Source organism: Bidens hawaiensis, unplaced genomic scaffold, assembly GCF_021521415.1.
Source record: "Bidens hawaiensis isolate Kalapana, Puna unplaced genomic scaffold, B.hawaiensis_p1.1 tig00031751_1, whole genome shotgun sequence".
Taxonomy (NCBI): domain Eukaryota; kingdom Viridiplantae; phylum Streptophyta; class Magnoliopsida; order Asterales; family Asteraceae; genus Bidens; species Bidens hawaiensis.
The window spans coordinates 151,607-168,090 of record NW_027495358.1 but is presented as its reverse complement, the minus strand read 5'-3'; the positions used below and the strand labels follow the sequence as shown (position 1 = coordinate 168,090).

The window sequence follows — 16,484 nt, the reverse complement described above, 5'->3', positions numbered from 1 at the left end:
CGTTTGCCCCCTAATCAGATCAGCCAACTCCTCCGCCTTGAAGGACACACACAGCTGTCGTCTTCTGATTGGCTTATTTATTATCCCTCAACTCATCCATCCTTCGTTGGTTCAACTTCAAACATACTCTCAACCGCCGTTACTCGCTCTATCAATATACAGGTACTTACTTTTCAATCGTCTTTTACTTGTTGAAATCTAGCTAGGTCTTATATAGATAGATATCTGCGTATTGTATATTGTTCAATTGATCGATATGCGTCTTCCGCCTCTGTTATATTTGAATCTGTTGATTCGGTAAATCTCTCGTGCTAAGGGATCTGTAACTGTAACTGCTTCAATGACCTAACACTGCCTTGCTATCTGATTTGATTTTCATTATTTAATGGTTGTTATAGCAGTCATGGTGAAGAATCTGTAAATCTCGATGAATTATTTAATGCTTAGTTTGAAAATTGTCAACTGTGTCGTTACTTGTACCGTACAAGTCATGAATGCATAGTGCGTTGAATTTTGGATGAATGTATATAGCTTTGTTCATTATGCATCGATCTAATTTGCACATGCCTCTTGAACAGGTTAACTTTTCTATCTTTTGTTAATACTTTTATCAAAGTATTTGCTGGTTTATTACTTCAAGTTATTTTAGGATTGAATTTATGGTGTTATTGTTTGTCGGTTTTTGTTATTGATGCATATGCTCTATCTTTATCTAGATATGGCAAGAAAGTTGAAGATGTGGAATTGTTGGACAAATGGGACTGTCCCAAGTGTAGAGGTGATTGCAATTGCAGCATCTGTAGGTAAGTTTATGAAACCTTGTTATCTCTATCAATGACTTGTGAAATTAAAATGAAATCTAAGAGCTGTTTCAACTATAGGAAAAAACGCGGTCAAGAGCCCACTGGTATGGTTTCACCAATGGCAAAGGCAGGTGGATTTTCCTCTGTTTCTGACATGTTGTTGCAAAAGGCGCTCAAAATGTTTGTAATTACAAGCGAGTGAAAGAAACAACCACTTCACCAAGAAAGCAAGCTGCAACAGCAGAGGTGATTGTGCCATCCTATAACATTTAGTAGTTACAAAATTCATTTCTGGAAATTTATTCAAGTTTAATATTGAGCAGGCAATTGCTATCAAGTCACCAAAAAAGCCAGGTAAGGAAAATCTGTTTGATGGCAAGACAGATTCAAATGCAAATCCTCCGGTTTCAGTCCAGTTACCTGATGAGAAGAAACCAAAGAAAGTAAAGCGAAAAGGGTTTGAAGTTAAGCCACATGACAATGCTGTTAATGATGTTTTAGAGATCAAGACTAACAATGCTCTAAATGAAAATAACCAAAAGAAATTGAAGAGCCAAAGGAGTCAAAGGAGACTGTTGAGGGAAATGTGGTTGAGCATAAACCAAAGAAAGTTAAACAAAAGGGACTTGAAGTTAAACCTGATGGCAATGCAGTTATTGATGTTTCAGTAACCGAGATTAATGATGCTTTAAACAAGAAGCAAAAGAAGTTAAAGACAAAAGAGTCAAAGGAGAGTGTTGAAGGGAATGAAGTTAAAGAAAATAATATTATACAAAATCAAGATGCGAACCAGCAGTTGGGAGATAACCAATCTTTAATTGCAAAAAAGACTACTTTAAACTTGTTTGAGTCCGTTGTTCCTTTGCCAGCTGGCACTGAGTTGGTAACTGTTGCTGGAGTTGACCTCCCAAAAGAAGATGCTGGTAATGCATTGCAGTTGTTAGAATTTTGTTCTACTTTTGGAAAGGTAAGTCATATTATATAAACTTTAAGTGTCCTTTTGAATTAACTTAAAGCATCATATATCTCTTATTTTTGGCAGGCTTTAGATTTGAAAAAAGGGCAGGCGGAAGCAGTTTTGAGAGAACTAATAAAAGGGCGAAGTACACGTTTAAATTGGCTCCATTCTCACAGCATCCCTAACCTCAAATTAAGTTTACAGTTTAAATTGGTTGATGAAAAGCTAGACTTTGTTGTAACTTTAACATGAATGATAGATACATCATCACATATATTCTTCGTTTAATATAATGAATACACTGTACTGTTTTCTTTTACAAGGTTATAAACTTCTAATAATCTAGTTCTAAAGGAGATACAAAATGGAGCGTCCCAGTAATTACAGTGTTGTGTTGGAAATAAGGCATACATCATACATATTCTCTTCTTCTCCTTTCCCTGCATCCAATACAATCCCCAATGAACTTATTTTACTTCAATTGTTAAAACTTTATATAAAATAAAAACGTAACAAGAAGTCATAAACTCACCAACTTTGGCTGTGATACCCGGGCCGAAAAAGGAAGCAAATTTTTCCTGTGAAACCATATTGTTTAACGTGTTAGTTATAGATCGCGTATATACATGGCCAAATCAACATATCTGAAACTAATGTCGTCTTTTAAATGCTTAAAACCCTGTAAACTAATTTATTGAAAACATGTATAGGTTATATTCTATATTTCTATTAGTTGCTAAAAAGGCACACCTGTCTCTTCTCAAAATCAGCCAACTCAAGTGCTTTTGCCTCGAACACCAACACTAAACTATATTTACCATCTTCAGTAACCTGAATCATCATGCCCAGGTTAAAAACTTAATTGATTGGCATCTTCGATTACAGTTATGTGAAATGTTTTTATAAATATGTTGATAAAAGTCAAGAGGCTTACTTCTTCACGGATTTTTTGTAAAACTGGAGCATTTCTTCTTGCTACACCTCCACCCTAAACCAAATGACGACATACCGACATTAGCCAGTGTTAACTGTAGTCTGCAGAATGTTGAAGTTTTGATAGCAAAATGAGTTGTATTATTAGCGGTTACATGTTTTAGTATTTAGAAATTATATTTTTTGTGATATGAAAAGGCTGCATCTAATAAACGCCTTCATATGATGTATGTAAAAGCTAGAACTTACCAGGCCATACTGAAATATACGTTTTAAGGCCTCATCCAAATGTTGCTCGTCCCCATAACGGTATCTGATAACATCATCTCTAACCTAATATAAATTATACAGTTTAATGGTAAGAAGCAATAACCATAAAGCATCAATAGCATATTGCAAAATGAATCTTTCTAACCTGCTTAAGGATTGGAGTTGCACATTTTTCTCTCAGTGTCTGAGCATCAGAGTATGTCAAACATGGTACTGGTTTAAGTTCTGCATACTGCAAACATGGAAAAACAATACTAATAAGATATATTATTTCCTAGTTATTGAAATTGACATGAACTAAAATTCGCAAGCATTTACAAACAACTTATGCTTTATGAGAACTCGATATTGTAATTAGGTTATTACCCACATAATGCTAATTATTAAAATGGTTTACCTTAAGAGCCATCCCAATAATTGACAAAGGAAATCCATATGTTAACATCAATGCAGACCATTCAGATCCAGGGAGAATATTGAAGTATGCTCCAAAACCATAACTGTAACGTGTGTACAACACGATGTCAAAAAATGAAACCTATGTATTACTTTGGAAATGAAACTTTAAGCATAGAGTATGATCAATGGTGTTTGGTGCTTACGATAGGAGTGATAATCCAAGTCCCAGTCCAATAACACCAAAGGATACCTGCAGAAAAGAGTTAATAGAGACAATTCAGCAAATGAAGGATACTGATGTAAATGGTTAGAGGCGTGGTTGAATTAGGAGTGCAAACGAGCCAAGCTGAGCCGCTAGCGAACTACTTGATCCGGATCAATAAAAAGCTCAAAACAAGTCGAGTTTTTTTGAGCTCGAGCCGAACCTGAGTCTCAAATAGAGCTCATTTAGTTATCAAGCCCGAGCTAAAGCCTTGTATGGAAAGCTCGTTCAGGCTCGTTGAGCCTTAACGAGCCTTGTGTAGTTTTAAGTTTTACCTCTTTTGAACTTTTATGTATTAAATTTCACACCGCACAGCCAAGCTCGAACCAAGCTTTGGCTCGTTAAAGGTACTACATGAGCTTGAGCTCATTTAAGGTTTTCCTCAAATTGTATAAGAATAGTTAAAACCGTATATAAACTAATCAATAAATAATAAATGAGCTGAGCCCGAACTTGAAAAAACAACTCAGGAGCTGCAGCTGAGCTTTAGAAAAAGAGCTCGAAACGAACCGAACTCGAACCCTCGTAAATCAAAACAAGCTGAGGTCAAGCCTAGTTGAGCTCCCTAACACCCTTCGGTTGAATGATATAGCAGTAATCCACACTAAAACCCTAAATTCAATCATCTTATCACCTATTCTATTTATTTTAAAATCTAATAATGAAATAGTAACTTGTAATTATGATATAAATGAGCATGCATCTTTCCCCAAATTATAGCAAATAGCAGATTCTAAACAAATGTGTATCGAATACCTTAGCGAGCGAAAACTCATCGTCTTCAACTATGTACTTGCCACCGGTAGCGGTTGCAGGAACCGAGGAATCAGCGGCTCTCGCGATTACTAACTTCAACCTACGGTAACTACTTTTAGGCGTTTGATCCTCCTTCAACGACGGAAACTGATTGATTAATTGGTGGTGGCCGCAGATATTTAACCGATGGGAACAGATGATGATGCTACTGCCTCCTCCGCTGATTAATGCTTTCATTGCCATGGATGGCACTCGTGATTGATTAATCTCACAGAGGAATAAGAGGATGGCGTTAGTCGTTAAAGAAGATGGATTAAGTTTCCTTTCAACCGCCAGATTCTAGTGACGTGGCAATCTCTTAACTACAAACTATTATTATTCATTTCAGGGACATTATTTTGAGAAAATTCCCACAATATCCATTACTAAAAAAGCGAACCGACTTTTAAATCTTTCAAGACGAGTGGTTTGTATAGCCAATAGAAAATGAGCATATGGCACTAAAGCTGACACGGAGGTATTATCGTTAAAATAATGAACTCGCCTCCGATCAAAAGCTAAGCGCCACCAAAGCAGTAGGTCTGACGTGTACATTCATGTTACTGTCAGACCGAGTAAATCACTAAAGAGTTTCTTAGAACTGCAATTACTGAGGCCGACTAGTAAATTATATCGAAAAATCTGGCCTAGTAGATCACGAACCACGACTTTTTTGGAACTGCAATAAATGAGACCGAGTTGATCATGATATCGAAAAACACGATTTAGTCTGACCGAATAGATCACGAACCATGAGTTTTTTGGAACTGCAATAAATGAGGCCGAGTAGATCATGATACAAAAAACACGATTTAGTTTGGCCGACTAGATCACGAACCGGGCAAGTAGTAAAAACACTTACCCAATACCCTTGCAAAATCCCTTCCATATTTACCCAAAAAAAAAAAATACCACGTCTAGACCGAAATCCAAAATATTTTAGTATGGTCCATTTCCATCGCTAGAATAGGTCGTCTTGGAATTAGGATGTGAGCAATTAGTGTGGAAGTGGGGGTGAACTCCAAATCACTACTCCAGCTACCACCACCTTTGCTCCATCCGCCATATTTCGCCGGAAAGGTTTCGTCGAGGGGTCATGCTGGTTTTTTAGAGAGTCCACCAATTGGAACCTTGAACATCCGACACTATGATGCGTATGTCGCCAAAGTCAAGGATGTAGAAAAAGAGACATATCGTGCAAGCGAGTCCGCAAAACCCTTTTCTAGTCGTTGGTTTCAATCACACACACCAACTTACTTAAATATCATGTATTTTGTTTTTAAAAATTTTATATTGAAATTGGTATATTTGTAACAATAAATTTAATGATATTAATCATATAACTTTTTTTGCTAATTTAATATTAAGGCATAAATGTAGCTATCAAATTCGTTCAATATCTCCTTCAAACTGCAATTTGCTGACTAACCATCCGAATCTACATTTTGCATTTGCCAACATGTTTGTCGCAGACAGTTGACGTTATTGGAGAATACAAAACGCTCAAATAAATTACGTTGATCCAATTATGAATTGTGTATGTCTAGTGTATGTGTAGAAGCAAATAGTGATTATAAGTTAAGATAAGTAAAACAATTGACTTAAATAATGCACACACACTTTTGAACACCAGAAAATTTTGTGACATGATCTACTCGTCCAGTTTGTGATCTAGTCAGCCCGACTAAATCGTGTTTTTTTATGTCATTTACTACTCGGCCTTATTCATTGCAGTTCCAAAAAACTCGTGGTTCGTGATTTAGTTGGCTCTGTTTTTTGATATCGTGTACTAGTCGGCCTCAATTATTGCAGTTCCAAAAAAAACTAGTGGTTGTGATCTACTCGGCCTGCTCATGATCTGCTTGGCTTGTTCATGATCTACTCAGCCCGAGAGTAACATGAATGCAGTCGTCGGACATACTGCTTTGGTGGCGCTTAGATTTTGATCGGGGTCAAGTTTATTTTTTTAACGATAATGTCGTCGCATTAGCTTTAGTGACGAGTGTTCATTTTTATTAGCTATACAAACTACTCATCTTGAAAGATTTGAAAGTCGGTCCGCTCTTTTAGTAACGAACATTTTAGGTATTGTTTGTAAATGATGGTCAAAATTGGAAAACTATTTTATAAAATGGATATTACAGTAATTGTCCCCCTTTATTTTAGTTTGGGTTTAGAAATGAGCATTTCTGAAAAGGCAAACTACCATGCTAAGCGTTTGGTTGGTTAAACGTCTAACTAGTGAACGTCACCTACTCGCCTAATCTACTATCATCACCCGAATTGTTTTATGGTGGAGGGGGTGTTTGTTTCACTACTTTCCACTATCTTAACATTCAACCAATGATATTTGACTACTCCAAACGTACACTCAACTACCATAAACTACCCATGTTAGTGGTACCACTACCATTGACTCAAGATCCTGGTGAGAGCCAATGAAACCTCCCTCCCTTCTTTGTCCTCTGCAAACAAAAACATAGCTCTCCTCTCTTCTCAATGAGTACTACTCCCCGATTTGAATACCAACACAAAGTAACCTCCAAGGGTGGATGCAACGTACCCTAAACTACCCTTGAACCCGATAGGGGTACCCGCACGGTGCCCACCTACCCATATAAGGTTCAGCGTACTATAGGTTCATTAACCGACCCAAAACAACACAACAGGAAATAGGAATACCGATGATGTTTTAGGTCGGTTTTATCCGCTTGTTCATGCTTGATTGTTCTGTGCTAATGCATGATCCTATTCTCATTAACTAGCAAATACAACCAACAACATAACCAATAAGAAACTTCGGTCATCCGTCCATAGATCAAAGAAGCATTACTTCAAACAACTTAATATTCATGTCGCTCGAATAAAAACCAGGATTTCAAACATAAACATATTAATAATGCAGGGTTTACTCAACTTCAAGCATAACAAAAGGTTTTATAATTTACGAGCAGCAGATAGCATGAGGCTGCACTTCTGGAAAAGCAATGTCTTATTATTATTCAATAAACAACACCATTTAAACTTCCAGTGAATCCTATCCTCCCATTGTTGACTCCAGTCCCACAAGCTCAAATAGTCACAAATATGTCTTTTAAAGTGTTCAGGAGCATGTTACTTGCTTAGCCGGCATAAAACTCAAACAGCACTCCACCAAACGGATTCCATAATATTCTCTGTACAGAAGTAACACATGAGGACGAATAAGTTGATTTAATCCATAATTAAATGCTGCAGAACAGAAACTAAACAAAATCTGTCAAATTTAATCCGTAACTTACTAGATTTTGATATCTATAAAGTCAAAACTCACAAGTAAACTATTTTCTAAACTAGGGGGTACGAAGGAATAAGAGGCGTATTTTGGTCTGACAACATGAATATTTTATACAGGGAGGAATAAGAGGCGTATTTTGGTTTGACAACATGAATATTTCATACCTTCAAGAGCACAGTGTCGACAGAAACATTCACACTACATGAAAGTATAAGTGACAAATGAAGCGCATGATTGGTCAGATATAACAATGAATGATGTTGGAAGAGAACAAAATGGCATCCACCTGCAAAGGTATACATATCATTATAGCAGTAATAAACAACTTAACAACCATGTGTTCGATTATCAACTAGTTCAATATGATTCAAGATCATTAATAGTTTAGTGAAAATAAAGAGTTAAAAACTTGTTTGAAGCCTTAAGACTCTAGATGGAGGTAAGCTTCGAATTTGTATGTGTATCTCATAGTAGTTTGCAAGAGTGAACAGTTTGGAACAAAACGTGAAATATGCAGATACAGAAGAAAAAAAGAATTGTTAACAGTCTACCACCTGTATTTGTGATGGTAATTGACAAGGCTAATGTCGAAACTTACTCTTTAAACAAAAAGATCACTCAAGGATTTCATAAGCGGAAAAAGTCATCAATGTATGATTGAAGATATACGCCCTGAAAATCCAAATTCAAAATAAGAAGACGAAAGAGAATAAAGAAACCATTCTCCAAGAAAACATAAGTTCAAAGATCATGTTTGTAGCATGACTACGACTTACAAGTCATATGATTAATTACTATAAACCGAAAAGATAAATGAGTATATACCAGATTGGAAAGAAAAACAGCATCATTAAGATATTGCATAAGCAAAGATGTTATTGGCTGCAAAAATAAAAATTAAAAAAGGTTATCAATAGAACTATAAACAAATCAGCACCGACAGTCGAGACGATTGAAGAAATTGGATATCATAAGAGTCATTTTTAATAAACATACCTTGTCCCAGCAACAATATTGCATTTGCAGATAAGGGAATAATTTCTTGAATCTTTTCACTTGTAAATATAACTTGAGTGTCTGGCAAAGAACCAATCAATTCAGAATCATAGTAAAGGATACCAAGACTTTATAACATTCAAAGCAATGTAAATCATTTTAACCTAACAAAACTCAATATCAAAGGTCCTGATATGCATACTATGTGAAACACAAACCACTAAACTCCATCCAAGTATATAAGATCGCCAACCAAAAAAACAAACCTTAGCGGGGAGTCTTGCTATAATAACTAGGGTGTATTAACAAAAAGGAAAACAAGTATCATTTATGAGCGATGACTATCAAGGATGACCATATGGAACAAAACATCATCATCATCGTACTCAGTATATCCCACCAATAGCAATGCTATGGTAGGGTCTGAGGAGGGTAAGATGTAGACAGCCTTACCTCTATCCCATAGGGATAGAGAGGCTGCTTCCGGTGAGACCCCCGGCTCGATAGTAGTTTTGAATCAAGCCTTGGACATAAGACACATAACACTCAATCATCGGGACACCGGCTGATTGGTGCATGTGCCCTTGTCTTTTGGCTATCAACGCCACCACATGATGCCTGATTAACCTTCCGCCACTTTTAACGTTATTTTCACGTGATTAGTAAAATAACGTCAAAATTAGTGCAATTTTACTTTTTCCCACCCAAGGGTTCACACATATATACATTATATGTGCGCACCGCAAGCAGGGCGACCATATGGAACAAAACAAGAAACATAATTATGACCATGAAAGGGTAACCAGTATGAACAACTAGCTAACAAATTATACATATCATAAAGGGTTAACATAACGAATAGAATCTATCAACAAAAGCTATGAAACTCTGTTGACCAATTATAAGGAAATCCATTTTAAAAGTAACAAAAGTAGTTTAATACCTGAACGTTGAAGCTTTTCTTCAATGTTGCTGGTGTCATCTTCACTTGCAGGAGTAGAATCCATATCAGATAAAATTATAGCATGTACAGTATATTGTCCATCTGATACCCAAACAGTTCGAGGTCCTGCAACTTCTGAAGAAGCATGTACAAGAATAACAATAATGTCACTATTTCAATCAAAGTCTTTGCACTATAAATTAAACAAAATTTGCGACGCTGCATTAGAATTTACATGAAAGATAACACGTAAAAGAACCATACTTGCAGAATCATCAGGAAGAACTGCAAGATTCTGAACTTTCATGGTGAGAGTCAACTTCTTCATCTCATGGCCCGAATCTGATCCAGATACATGATTGGATAACGCTAGCAGGTACAGTTCTCCATCAGAGTCCAAAATCAGAAACTTATTATGCGCTAAAAACTGGATGGAAACCGCCTTTATTGATGTCATCAACGGTACTTTTGAAGATTCGTAATCCTCAAACTCTTTGCTCTTAAATGGCACAAATCTAACTCCACATTCTTGTGAGTTTTGTCTCAATTTCAAAGGCTTCAACTTTGCTGTCAATATACAATGGATGCGCAGACACAAACATTTAAGTCATCTATAATAATGTGCATAACGAACGATCCTATGTATATGATAACGAAAGCAAACAAGATATCAACTTACCAGAACTATCATAATGTTTCCCAATCTTTTCTTCCATGCCGCCATTAACTTTCCCAGATTTCGCATACAAACCCGAGCCGCCATTCATTCCCGAAGCCACTCCATTCATCAACTTCAACTTCTGAACCTTCGGCCTATCCGACATCTTCCGCCCCTTCACAAGCGGCCTCAACGGAAAAACCCTAACTCCACCCTCCTCCCCGAAAATCAAAAACCCCGTTGAAACACTAACCGAAAACACCGGAAACTCACACTCGATCACCGCCGTTCTCATCAACTTCACCACATCTTCTCCCACACCCTTCACTGCAAAAACCCTAACCTTCCGATCCGAAACCGAGTACATCGCAAACACATTAATCTACGCGGCAAGCTTAACCGACACACCGTGATTCACCCTAACCAAAACCCCTAATTTCTTCTCATCAAAGGCTAAATCACTCTGGTTGCACATAACCCTAACCCTAGCGAATTGGTTATCGTTCCTAATAATATAAAATCGCAACAGTATGGAGCTTCCAGCGAGATACGGAGAGGATACAATAAACATTACATCCGTATCGGTGGTGTTACGGAGGCGGAGGATGACGGTGGAGATACGACGGTGGTGGTGGTGGTGGTGGTGGTGAAAACGGTGAGATGCGAGGGTAGAGAGAGAAGGATGAGTCGGAGTGCATGAGAGCAAGAGAGAGAGAGGTGGGGTCGTAGATGACGGAGGAGACGGCGGCGGACGGTGGCGGGTTGAGGCGGAGCTGCCGTGCGTGAGTGAGAACAACCATAAGTGACGGAGAGTTAACGGGGAACTAACGGTAGCATTAGAAAGTCAACCGGTGTTCTTGTGAGGGTTTGATTTTGATTTGAAGGAAAGAGGAAACCTGGTTTGTTAGTTTTGCATGAACCCCTTTATGTTTCAAGGTTTTTAACTTTCAACCCCAACTAACAATTTTTTTGTATTTGAACTATGTTATCCGATAATCTCATTTGTAAACAAGAAATTAGTACATGATCCCGTGCGTTGCGACGGGAGCATTGATACACATTAGTTTATGTGTTGCAATGAGGACCCTTAACAAAACATAAAGTTAATAAAGTTTGTCCACGCTACAGTAGCTCGATTTTAATAACTTTTTTACATCGAAACGTATGTAGAAATATGACTGTCTTTGTAAAAAACTAAAATGTCATGGAGAAAACAAAAATATATTATATTTGAAACGCATTTTTTGGTCATCCATTGCCTTAGCTCGGTATTGAATCAAATTTATATCGAAGCATACGTAAAAACATTGTCGTTTGTATTCAAATTTAGAGTAACATTAAGTTGCGAAAAAAAAATTAAAATATATAATATTTGACCTACATCGGTTGTGAATGAAACTTATGTTGAAACGTAAATAAAAATAAGCGTTCGTGATCGTGTATTTGAAAATTAAGAAAACATAATACGTTGAAATATATATGAGTAAAATATGTTAAAATCAAAAGTTAGTTATGGAAATAATAAAAAAGAAGTGAAGTGTCAATAAATAAGTGGTTAATATCAGGGTCGTCCCTGAGAAGCTCTAAAATTTCAGGGACCTTGTGCGACCTAAAAAATTAGGCCCCTAAAATATCTTATCTTACTCTACTAATAAACAAAACTGACAATGATAATGTTTCATAACCACATTAAATCCTAAGTTCTAATCTCCATTCTCCTTAATCCATGCTATTCGTAGGTTATGGGTTGAAAATTAGTTTAGCAATTAGATTATAAAATAGTCAATTTTTCATTCTAATATTCTAATCTCATTCATACTAACTACAATGAATTATGAGCCAAAACTATTTTGACAATTGGGCTATACAATAGTCACGGAATTAAAAGTAAAATACTGATTGAAGGTCAAACAAGTAGAAATATGAAAAACAAGTAGAAATATTAAAGAAGAATCTTTTTCTAAGGTTGTTTTGTTCATTCGATGTCTAGTTTTTTTTTCTCATGAACATTATATGTTGCATTATTCATGGTAATTGGCAAACATTGTCATGCTTATATTGGATGACGATTTGAATATACTTGTGATAAAACAACAAATGTTGTATATAAAGAGATTTTATTAAAATTTATAAATTTAAGATTCCAGACTTCTTATGGTTTGTTTAATATGTTTCATTTATTTTTTACCTTTAATTTTGTTTATTTATTTTAAATAAAAACCTTATTTTTTATTATTTAACAAATACCTTATAATACACAGATTCAAAAGCTAGTAACATTGTATACCCAAAAAAAAATGGGTTCCTAAACAATTAAACATACACTTTGGAAGATTATATGTAAAAAAATAAAGGTGTTACCGTATCATAACATCTTTTACAAAGTTATAAATAATAGTAATTTAAAAAATGCATGTTGTCTCATAATGGAAAGCTAAAGAAAAATATATTTTTGACTTAGTCAACGTATGTATGTAAAGAAAGGACTTACAAATAATATTATATTATATTTACATTTAAGTTTTGACTATTGATTTTAAAAACCTAAAAAATCGTGCAATTCATCTCCATCATCTCTCTGGTTTAACCCTTTCACTGCTCCAACTCCATTGCAAGGTAAACCGAAAAAATTCACGGCGACAATTTGTTAAAAATTATGGGCCCTCTAGAATCATGGGCCCTGTGCGGTTGCACTCCTCGCACAGGGTCTAAGCCGGCCCTGGTTAATATATTTAGTATTTCATGAATAGTACCTTTTGTTTTTTAATATATATATATAACAATAAGGAATTAATGTATTCATGTATATGTTTAAGCTTGCTTAGTTAGCGAGTCAAAGTTTGATCCTTGTATGGAAAGCTCGTTTAAGTTGGTCGAGTCTTGTGTATTTCTAAGTTTTTCTACTTTTGAACTTCTATTTACTAATTTTACGTTGCATAATTTAGCTTATTTCATGAATAGTACCTTTTGTTTTTTAATATATATATAACAATAAGGAATTAATGTATTCATGTATATGTTTAAGCTTGCTTAGTTAGCGAGTCAAAGTTTGATCCTTATATGGAAAGCTCGTTTAAGTTGGTCTAGTCTTGTGTATTTCTAAGTTTTTCTACTTTTGAACTTCTATTTACTAATTTTACGTTGCATAATTTAGCTTATTTCATGAATAGTACCTTTTGTTTTTTAATATATATATAATAATAAGGAATTAATGTATTCATGTATATGTTTAAGCTTGCTTAGTTAGCGAGTCAAAGTTCGATCCTTATATGGAAAGCTCGTTTAAGTTGGTCGAGTCTTGTGTATTTCTAAGTTTTTCTACTTTTGAACTTCTATTTACTAATTTTACGTTGCATAATTTAGCTTATTTCATGAATAGTACCTTTTGTTTTTTAATATATATATAATAATAAGGAATTAATGTATTCATGTATATGTTTAAGCTTGCTTAGTTAGCGAGTCAAAGTTCGATCCTTGTATGGAAAGCTCGTTTAAGTTGGTCGAGTCTTGTGTATTTCTAAGTTTTTCTACTTTTGGACTTCTATTTACTAATTTTACGTTGCATAATTTAGCTTGTTTAAGGTGCTACACGAGCTCAAGCGGAGCTTAGGCTCGTTAAAGGGGTTTTCTTTTTCAAAATATATTAAACAAAAATAATTAAAAAATATATAAATTATTAATAAATACTAAAGGTTCCGAGCTCGAGCCCGAGCTCTCTGAGTCTAAACGAGCCGAGCTCGAGCCTGGTTGAGCTTAGACTCTGCTTAGCTCGTTTACACCCATAGTCACAAAAAGTAAAAGATGTTTGCCATTAAAAAAAATAGAAATGTCGTTTACTTGTTTATTTTGTCCCGGTTTTGATAAATATCGTATTGAATCTAAATATGAAATGGGGTTGGCTAAAATCTGAACATTGAATTGTTTTATTCTCGTTCCATCAACCCTGATGCTATTTTTTCATTTCTATTGACGATTACTTTTATTTTTTTTATTGACTGGCGAACATACATCTAGTAATGCTATACTCTTATATTTACACAATTGTTCATCACAACACTCGGACCCTTAACCTTGAAAAGAGATAAATTTTTAACAACAAACGAACGCATCATTTATAATTATACTCCTAACTTTACAGTTTACAGCACTGTCCACTACAGTTTTTGAACCCAAAATGAAAAACATCATTTAATCATCATAATAAGTCTTTTGATAGTTGCTTCCGGGTGTATAACAAAATGCTATACATGTGTATTTAGAAAAAAAAGATTTCCCCCCCTAATCATCACTCATATTTTCAATTTAAAAGTTACAAATAATAAAAATTAAAGTCACCCTCCATAATATATTATGTCAAAAATGAGGTTAACATGCATCTATTTAACTAAAAGTCACATTTAAAAAAAATTATCTCTCGTTTTCTTAAAACTCACATCCAATTCTCTATGCTTATCTTTTATCTCAAAAACACATATTTTATTATGTTTCTTGTTTTTATACACTAACAATAATTTGATGAATGGTTTTTTTTTTTAACTTTAGGGTTAAGATAGAGAAATTGTGTATGAGATCTGATATGTTTTTAAAAGGTGTTTTTTTATATATATATTTTTTAAATATAAAAAGAGAAGATGGATTGGTTGTGAATGCTCAAAGGTTTTTAAAAGATTTTTTTTTTCTTTTATATATTTAAAAGATGAAAAGAGAAGATGGATTGGCTATGATTTGTGAATGCTCAAAGGTAAGAATGTTGAAACATCGATGATTTTTATCAAAATTTAGTGTTGCAATTCCTAGCATAAAAAACGTTTTGGTTTATTTTATTGTATGGTATATTTATTAAGTGAAGGATAGATGTCCCAAGTACTATTTTCTGTCTATAGACCGACATCTTGTACGAACAATTGTACATGGTCTTGTTACATCATATCATTAAAGTTACAGCTTATTTTGAATTTATGTAGTATTTTTGTGATTGTGGTTTATTCGTTTTTAGCCTTAGACAACTATTATTGTATTTATATTTATAAGCAATGCAAGTTATATTTCACACGTCTGTCGATTCAATTGTCATATCTTGTATGTTTTTTATACGTGCCACTTATCTTTTAGATTCCTTAAGAATGCTCCTTTGGACGTTGTGATAAATCATAGTTGTATTTTCTATTTTATGATATAGAAGATTTCGTGTAATATAAATACACATTGTTGATTCGATTTAAGCTAGCTATCTTTTAGTTGATCGATTATTGACATACATAACCCGAATCAACATATATTCATGTTAAACCAAAATCAAAAATACAAATAAAGTTATTAAAAATAGAAAAAGTACTAAACTAGGGCCTCAAATTTTTGTTTCAAGTTGGTCCTCAAAATTATTGAGCCACCTCTGATGGGATAGAGAGAGGAATGGTAGAGCATGAGTATTTTCAATTAAAAATTACTATTTTCCTTTTTTTTTTCAATTAAATAACACTTCTCTATACTTTTGTCATCACGTTTTATCTTTCTTCTACTCGTAACTACTTTAAAAAAAATATTTAAATTTATGGAAAGTAAACAATGTTTCTCCAAATTAAAAATGAACAGTAAAATTTTTCTTTTTTTTTTCACTCACAACCACTACAAACACACCTTAAAAAATAGAGAATGCACTCACATAATATGGAGAACTCATTATGAATGAGAACTCTCTAGATTTTGTTTGTGAAATGACAATAATGTTTTCTACATATGCCTTCTTTCTTCATCTCGGTATCCGTTTCTGAATCTGAAAATGATGAGTATGCGGCAAAAACCCTCTTACCCGACCAACAACATGATTTGTTTTGTGTCTTCCTCACCAAGGACCGACATGAGACCTTCACACACGACCATAGCACGATTATTGGGCAGCATGCGCATAAACAAGCACCACAAGCGAATTCCGTTGCTTTGTGACAACACTTTTGTTCCTTGCAAGAAATCGAATTTGTTGAGTTCATCATTTTTGCTTGTAACATGTTTTTCTTTACCTGTATATTTTTCCTTTTATATAGTTCGGCTTTCGCCTTTTTAGTCACTTGGTTTTTGAAAGAGGAATAGGATTCCAACAAACCCTGTGTCTTTTTTTGTGCCCACTTGGACATTGGACAAGACCACCCACAAGCTTTAGCTAACTCGAATATTGCCTCTTGAATTTTATACT

The 16,484-nt window shown here is 34.7% G+C and overlaps 2 protein-coding genes and 2 long non-coding RNA genes across 5 annotated transcripts; 1 reads left to right on the top strand and 3 right to left on the bottom strand.

The window, feature by feature from the left end:
* Positions 1-714: 714 nt before the first annotated feature.
* LOC143582473 (uncharacterized) lies at positions 715-1,901 on the top strand. Of its 2 annotated transcripts, none has more exons than XR_013143977.1 (4): positions 715-803; positions 882-1,049; positions 1,127-1,770; positions 1,846-1,901. It is a non-coding gene; the product is annotated as an uncharacterized LOC143582473 (long non-coding RNA). The 2 variants fall into 2 exon arrangements; XR_013143978.1 differs by having other exon boundaries at positions 1,124-1,770.
* A 117-nt stretch (positions 1,902-2,018) lies between these two features.
* LOC143582472 (uncharacterized) lies at positions 2,019-4,624 on the bottom strand. The gene is made up of 9 exons (XM_077065025.1): positions 4,382-4,624; positions 3,567-3,613; positions 3,362-3,464; positions 3,110-3,196; positions 2,944-3,027; positions 2,696-2,749; positions 2,512-2,592; positions 2,294-2,339; positions 2,019-2,201 (listed from the first exon to the last, which is right to left on the bottom strand). The coding sequence occupies exons 1-9, from the start codon at positions 4,622-4,624 to the stop codon at positions 2,143-2,145; spliced, it is 804 nt and encodes a 267-aa protein (XP_076921140.1). The 3' UTR covers positions 2,019-2,142.
* Positions 4,625-7,218: 2,594 nt separating this feature from the next.
* LOC143582471 (uncharacterized) lies at positions 7,219-8,953 on the bottom strand. Its single transcript, XR_013143976.1, has 4 exons — positions 8,694-8,953; positions 8,523-8,579; positions 7,862-8,369; positions 7,219-7,596 (listed from the first exon to the last, which is right to left on the bottom strand). It is a non-coding gene; the product is annotated as an uncharacterized LOC143582471 (long non-coding RNA).
* A 608-nt stretch (positions 8,954-9,561) lies between these two features.
* LOC143582461 (uncharacterized) lies at positions 9,562-10,852 on the bottom strand. The gene is made up of 4 exons (XM_077065016.1): positions 10,316-10,852; positions 9,901-10,203; positions 9,637-9,768; positions 9,562-9,581 (listed from the first exon to the last, which is right to left on the bottom strand). The coding sequence occupies exons 1-4, from the start codon at positions 10,659-10,661 to the stop codon at positions 9,562-9,564; spliced, it is 801 nt and encodes a 266-aa protein (XP_076921131.1). The 5' UTR covers positions 10,662-10,852.
* Between the last annotated feature and the right edge of the window lie 5,632 nt (positions 10,853-16,484).

What these genes read in the sequence shown, in the direction of transcription:
- LOC143582461 (XM_077065016.1), bottom strand. Translation starts at nt 10,661, where the DNA reads ATGTACTCGGTTTCGGATCGGAAGGTTAGGGTTTTTGCAGTGAAGGGT. An exon ending in GAAACATTATGATAGTTCTG is followed by an intron (nt 10,204 to 10,315) that starts GTAAGTTGATAT and finishes GTATATTGACAG; the next exon opens with CAAAGTTGAAGCCTTTGAAA. An exon ending in AGAAAAGCTTCAACGTTCAG is followed by an intron (nt 9,582 to 9,636) that starts GTATTAAACTAC and finishes ATTGGTCAACAG; the next exon opens with AGTTTCATAGCTTTTGTTGA.
- LOC143582472 (XM_077065025.1), bottom strand. Translation starts at nt 4,624, where the DNA reads ATGGCAATGAAAGCATTAATCAGCGGAGGAGGCAGTAGCATCATCATC. An exon ending in CAACTCCAATCCTTAAGCAG is followed by an intron (nt 3,028 to 3,109) that starts GTTAGAAAGATT and finishes AATTTATATTAG; the next exon opens with GTTAGAGATGATGTTATCAG. An exon ending in GGGTATCACAGCCAAAGTTG is followed by an intron (nt 2,202 to 2,293) that starts GTGAGTTTATGA and finishes TATTGGATGCAG; the next exon opens with GGAAAGGAGAAGAAGAGAAT.